The sequence below is a fragment of the Tupaia chinensis genome, unplaced genomic scaffold (assembly GCF_000334495.1).
Source record: "Tupaia chinensis unplaced genomic scaffold, TupChi_1.0 Scaffold000558_1, whole genome shotgun sequence".
Taxonomy (NCBI): Eukaryota; Metazoa; Chordata; class Mammalia; order Scandentia; family Tupaiidae; genus Tupaia; species Tupaia belangeri.
The window spans coordinates 1,658,658-1,664,881 of NW_006160070.1; the positions used below are offsets into that span (position 1 = coordinate 1,658,658).

Sequence of the window (6,224 nt, forward strand, 5' to 3'; positions counted from 1 at the left end):
CCACCACATGCTCAGCCCGCGGCGGCAGGGACATCCTGGGGTGGGGAGTGGCCTGGAGCCTCATGCTTCACCACCAGGACGAGCTGGGCTCTCCTCCCTGCAGGCAGCTCCCAGTACAGCCAGCAGACCGGGTACCAGCAGAGCACAGCACAGCAGCAGTACCCCGGCCAGCAGTACCCCGGCCAGCAGTACCCCGGCCAGCAGCAAGGCTACGGTAAGGGTCCGCGGGCCACGCGGGTGCCGGGCAGGCGGCTCGGGGTCTCGGTTTGCAGTGGTTGTAACTTTCCAGAAATGCTAGGGGCAGAGCGAGGGCTCCAGGTGCCCCGCACCAGCTCGCGCGTCACCTGGGCAGCTGTCCCGACCCAGGAGCCGACTGGGCTCCCTGCCCAGAGCCACAGCCCACGCTCGGGACAGGCCTGTCCTGTGTCTGTGATGCCCTTTCTGTCCCAGACCCCACCCAGGGGCCCACGTGACACAGGACCCGTCTGTGACGTTTTTCAGACTTCCCGATCCTTTGAATGACCAGTTTTGAGACCAGTCAGGTACTTTGTGGAATGTCTCTCTGGGTTGGTTTTTGTCCGATGAAATGAACAAGTTCTAGGGTCAGGGAAGAAACCCAGAGGGAAGGCCCTTCTCGGCTCCTCCTGCGAGGGGCGCTGGATCGTCTCCACCCTTCCCTCCCGTTCTCTACTCCTTAGAAGTGAGTCACTGCGTCCACACTGGCAGGGGTGTACGGGCCAGCGATACCCACGATTGGGGACCCTGCAGAGGGGAGCCCACCTCTTCTCTCAGAGTGGGTGTGACTGCGGCGTCTGTCCTGCATGGCTGGCTGTAGCCAGCTCCACTCATCCGCTGGCCTGGCCTGGCCCGGGCGTCTGGCTAGTTCCTGTGTCCCTGGACACGCCTGCCTTGGGACTTTCCACGCACATTCGTGTTCCCTGCCCGTAGCACCCCCTCTGCCCGGCTTTGGGGTCAGGCATTCCCCGCCCCTCCCATCTGCAAGCAGTGCCAGGCGAGCACTCCGAGTGCAGGGCGCCTCTCCCCTGTGGCAGCGTGCAGGTGGCCGGTCTGCAGTGACCGGGAATGCCCATCCGCCCATCGGTCTCGTTTTCCACCTAAGGGCCAGGAAAACAAGGGTGGGCCGCAGGACCACCCTCGCCCATGTTGGGGCTGAGACAGGCAGAGCGGCGAGCAGTGTGGGCAGGGAAATCTGTCCCTAAGGGTCAGGAGGACTGTCCCTAAGGGTCAGGAGGAAGCACCACTCGGTCTCACGGGCTGGGCTGCCCAAGCAAAGCAGCAGGTCTTGGCGGGGCTGCAGCCCTCGTCCTGCCTGCCCAGTACCTCGGCGTCGCCACAGCTGCCCAGAAACACCCAAGGCTCTCCGGCATCCCTAGACCTCCTCGGCAGCCAGGGTGTGGGGCACACGCCACTCTCGTGGCTGCCTGGTGACTCCCACACAAACCGTCACCACCTGAGACGCAGCACGGGCCGTCCTGCCCGAGAGGGTCAGGAGCTGTGCCTGTCGGCGGGTTTAGTGCGTGTCCGTGAGACACCCTGCATGCACCCAGGACACACCTCACTGTATCCCAGATGGAAACCCGCATTCACCACGCCCACCCCGCCAGCTCCGCTCCTCTGAACCTCGTAGCTGCCCCTCACTCTCAGCCTCTGCCTCCCGGGAAGCAGCCTGGACCTCTGTGCACCCACCTCGCTGTGTCTGCGGGTCACCTGAGCAGCTTTGGGAGCGTGCCGTGCTCCCCCACCGCCCACTTCCCAGGGAGGGCCGTGTGGAGGTGTCTGATGCAGCTCCCGGGAGCTGCCGCAGCTGCCGCCTGCCCTCCCAGGCATGATGAACTGGGCAGCAGCGGGCACCGTCCCGTGGCCTCGGTCCATCTTTCCGAGGCCTCCGCGCTCGTCTTCCTAGAGCCCAGGCTCTTCCTCGTGTGCCGGAAGCCGTGCTCCAGCTGGGCTGGTGCACAGTCAGCTTGTGTTAATTGCATGGTCCCAGCACTCGTGCCATGGGTCTCAGGTGCGGTGGGTATGCAGCCGCCCACCTGCTTCCAGGGATCAGGCCCTTGGCTCCCACCCCGGCTGGGGCACAGTCCAGGGCCTCTCAGGACTGGAAGGTCTGGCCCTTGCTCTGTGCACTTCACGTCGCGGCGGAGCGGGTCCTGGGTGTCGGAGCCCGCCGCTGGGCTCATGGTGTGTGTCTCCCCAGGGCCCGCCCAGGGAGCGCCCTCACAGTACCCCGGCTACCAGCAGGGGCAAGGCCAGCAATTCGGCAGCTACAGGGCCTCGCAGACGGGACCCTCCGCCCAGCAGCAGCGGCCTTACGGCTACGAGCAGGCAAGCGTTCCGCACCCTCAGACGCGCCGTGTTCTGACAGTCGGGATGGCGAGATGCCACTAGTTGGTCTCCAGGCCCTTCCAGAGTTTAATCTCTGAAATGAGCCCTCTCCTGGGCCAGGGGCTGGCCGCTCGTACCACACTCCCTGTGCGGCGCGGCCCCCTCGTGCTGCGGGTGCTGGCTGTGTACAACAAGCAGAGGCCAGGCCCCGAGTGGCTGCGCTAAGGGCGACACGGCCCCCGTGCTGTGAGAGCGTGTGTCTTATTCGGGAGACAGTGACACAGCCGACAGGACCAGACTGTCCCGGGCACCGAGGACAGGCAGGGCAGAGCCATGGCAGCCCTGCTGGGTGGACAGAGGACGCGGTGAGGCACCCCTGGCCGCCCTCACAGGCCCGGGGGTTGGGTTTCCAGTGTGCCCAGCTGGGTGTGGGCAGGAAGCCTGGCTGCAGTGGACTCCAGCCTGCTGATCCCTGGCCCTACCCCTCGGCCCTCATTGGACCCAACAGTTCTCCATCTGCCTGCCCCTCGCTGGGCTTTCCAGGAAGTCTGGCGATGGGAGAGGAGGACGAAGCCGAGGGAGGGATCGGTTCCCCCAGACGGCGGTCTCAGTGTTCGGGCCACACGGCAGGCCGCTGCCTCAGCCCTCCTGCCTGCCCCTCGCTGGGCCTGGCTCCCATGCTCGCGTTTGGTATGGACCGAGCCCCTACCCTGCTCATCATGCCACCCATCTCCTCCCCACGGGGCTGCTGGCTGGTGCCTCGGCCCTGCTGCCCACCAGTCACCCCCGGGAGCTGTCTGGGAGCTGCGCGGAGGCAGAGTCAGCGTGGGCGCCCGGCCCAGCCCAGCCCGCAGAGCCCAGAGCAGGCCAAGTGGACGAGCTTCGGCTGTGGGCTGGGACGCTGGCTTGACGAAGCTCCTCTTCCGTGCCCGCAGGTCCAGGCCGAGGCCGCCTGCTGGTCCACCCCGACACCGCCTCCCACCTCTTGCCCGGCTGTCGGCAGCAGGGCTCTGTCTTCCTGTTCCACATCATAGTCCTCGTGACAACAGAGGTCTCACTTGCGTCTCCATCTCTTTCAGGGCCAGTATGGAAATTACCAGCAATAAGGGACAAGTGTTCCTGGAGCCCTGCAGGAGTGTCCTCACCCCGGGGCTGGACGGGGCCGGTGGCAGTGCGGGTGAGCTGGCGTGCTGGTGACCCCTCCGCCCTGTACCGTGGCTGCACGTGACGTGCACTCATCTCGTGGGCATGACGGGGCGGCACCGCCGGTGCGGGACAGCGCCTTGCTGTGACAGTGCTATGTGTTGTGAGTCAGCACAATGGAGAGGCTGCCATCTTGTCCCCCCTCGATGTCCCTAGCTAGCCATGGGGGTCATGAGCCGTCAGAGTCCCCTGTGCTCCGTGATGGGACACATCTGAACATGCATAGTCTGTGTTCTCGTGAGCAGGCCCTCGGCCCGATGTCTCCTCACGCAGTTGTCGGAGTGGGGGTTGCAAACGCTTCTCTAACTGGCTGCGCCGCAGCGGGACGCAGCTGTGATGGCGGCCGCCAGCCTGGATGGGGTGGTGGGAAGGCACCTGGGGTGGTGGGAAGGCACCTGCCATGCTCCGGTCGTCTCCACCACTGCGGAGGGGTAAGTGCTTCCTCTGGGAGGCCGCAGGCGCCAGCTCCAGAGCCCAGTCTCCTCCTGTGTCTCGCCGACTCCTTTACCCACGGGGCACGTCTGTTAGAAGGTGGAGCGGGGTGACTACATTCCAGATGACGGTGGTGCTGACCGCAGCTGCGAGCCGCCTCCTGGGAGGAAAGGGAGGCCCGTCCCCCGTCCTCCGTCCTCCGTCCTCCGTCCTCCGTCCCCCGTCCTCCGTCCTCCGGGGCGACGGTCGTTGGGAATTGCTTTGGCCCTTGTCTATCTGATGGTCATTCTGGGATTTGAGTATTTCATATGCCCAATTCTAAATCGACGTGTAATTTAAAGGACCGAGACCACGTTTTCTAGACAGCTGGCGGCTATTTTATATTATTTCTTTCAGGACCGGTCCATTCAGGTCTCCAAACAAGTGCGCCTTTTCTTTTAGGAATATCTGAGATTCACATCCTATTTTTAAAAAGAACCCCAGTCACTTTACTGTGTTGTTCCGAATGAAAAGTGAAGATTTTTTTTATAGATGTGTAATTTTTACATCCTCACGATGTTCAGTCCTGTTTAAATTCTGTGCAGACGTTAAAGACACCTCCCTTGGAAAATTACGGTCAGAGGAAAAATCCTCCATTTCCACTCAGAAGCATAAACTTTGGATCCACCTCTACTTGAATATCCCTATTTACTGTGAATCTTTTTGTGAAAAAAAAATTGGGGTAAATGCTGATGTAGTTCCAAAAACCACCATGAAAATACAAGAAATGTCCCATGCTCAACGTATTGGGCCTCCTGAAAATGTTTTTCTGTAACTGATAAAAGTGCTATGTCTTGAAAATGAATTCTTTATCTTGAGTTGAGTGCTTTAAAATGTATGGTACTTTTGTTTCTTGCTTGGACTTATCCTGACAGCCCATACTGGGGGACAGGGAGGCAGCCACTTGTTTTATGAAGAACTGAGGTTCAGACTAAAGGACTTGCCGGTGCCGGTCCCCCTCTGGGACAGATGCCACGAGCACCAGTTGTTTGTAGATACAAGGGTTTTCGAGGCTCTCAGCACTGCTAAGGGCTTACAGAATGCCTGTCCGTATTAAGTTATTGGAATGAGAATTCTCACGGGCTAAGTGACGGGCATTGAGCTCCACTCCACGAGCGTGATTTGGAGCTCTTCCTCCCTGGCAGTTCTAGTAGATCTGATCTGCAAACTCCATCAAGGACTGAAATTGTCCACTGAAAGTGTTAAACGTTTGGATTACCGTGGAAATAGTGTATATTTGTTCCTTGCCAATCTGGGACTATGCCTTTAATGTGCTTTTTTTTTTTAAGTGCTATATTAATACTTTTTGAAAGAAGAGGACACTTTAAAAATTTTATCATCCCAAAACTTCAATCTAAAATGTCTTACATTAAGAATTTCTTGAATGTTGTGTATATATTTTTAAAAGCACTTTGTGAAATAGTTTGTACATTTATTTCCTAATTTATACATGATTTTGGCGTTAATATATTTAATGATTAATATCAGAATGTTTATTTAACGTACTGTCCATTTTTGTGTAACCCTGGGGAGGCCATGCCAGCAGCCCCGCGATGTGGGGGTGGGAAAGCGGTTCGCGCTGTGTTGATGGGGCTGTTTTATGACTACTGGTCCGGAAGACCCAGGGAGGCCTAGGGCGATTCTGGAACCCGACGCTAGCTGCTGGTTCTTGCTCTGTAGCCCGACACCCCGCAGTCGGATGTGGAAGGGGGACCAGGGCGCTCACAGTGGACAAGCGCGTGTACACGCAGCGGCTCACCGGGGGCCTGGCCCGCTCCTTCGGACTCAGGGCCATCGGAACTGGCTAGAGTGGACCCAGTCTGGAACCTCATGGCCCGTCCTTGTCCTTGGGGTCCCAGGAGCCTCTGACTTTGCGGACATTAAAGACACCTCTGTGTATTGGGCATCCATCCGAAACTGCAAAAAGGAAGACTCCGCTTCGTTTAAAGCGTTTCAGCCATTTCTTCATTTCTCTTTATCGACAGGTCCCGTTCGTCTTACTTGTGAGTGCATTCTTCAAAAGCGCCCCTAAAAGTTAATTTATTTTCCGTCGGACTTGAGCGTGCCCTGGTTTATGCGTTGTGTAACCCTAATAAACAGGTTCTCCGCTCCCGGGCCGCGGTGTGCCTCGCTGCTCTGCGTGGGGCGGGAGGCGGCCGCAGGGACGCCCAGGGCTGCTTCCCTGGCGTCGGGGCGCTCTGCCC

The 6,224-nt window shown here is 59.3% G+C and overlaps 1 protein-coding gene across 1 annotated transcript in view; it reads left to right on the forward strand.

Annotated features, from left to right (window-relative positions):
* The window catches only part of SS18L1 (SS18L1 subunit of BAF chromatin remodeling complex), a 15,739-nt gene extending 11,818 nt beyond the window's left edge, over positions 1-3,921 (forward strand). Inside the window, exons 10-12 of the mRNA XM_006157716.3 lie at positions 104-214; positions 2,219-2,346; positions 3,426-3,921. Coding sequence (XP_006157778.2) covers positions 104-214; positions 2,219-2,346; positions 3,426-3,452 — 266 coding nt within the window. The 3' untranslated portion in view covers positions 3,453-3,921. The remainder of the gene's footprint in view (positions 1-103; positions 215-2,218; positions 2,347-3,425) is intronic.
* Positions 3,922-6,224: the final 2,303 nt, after the last annotated feature.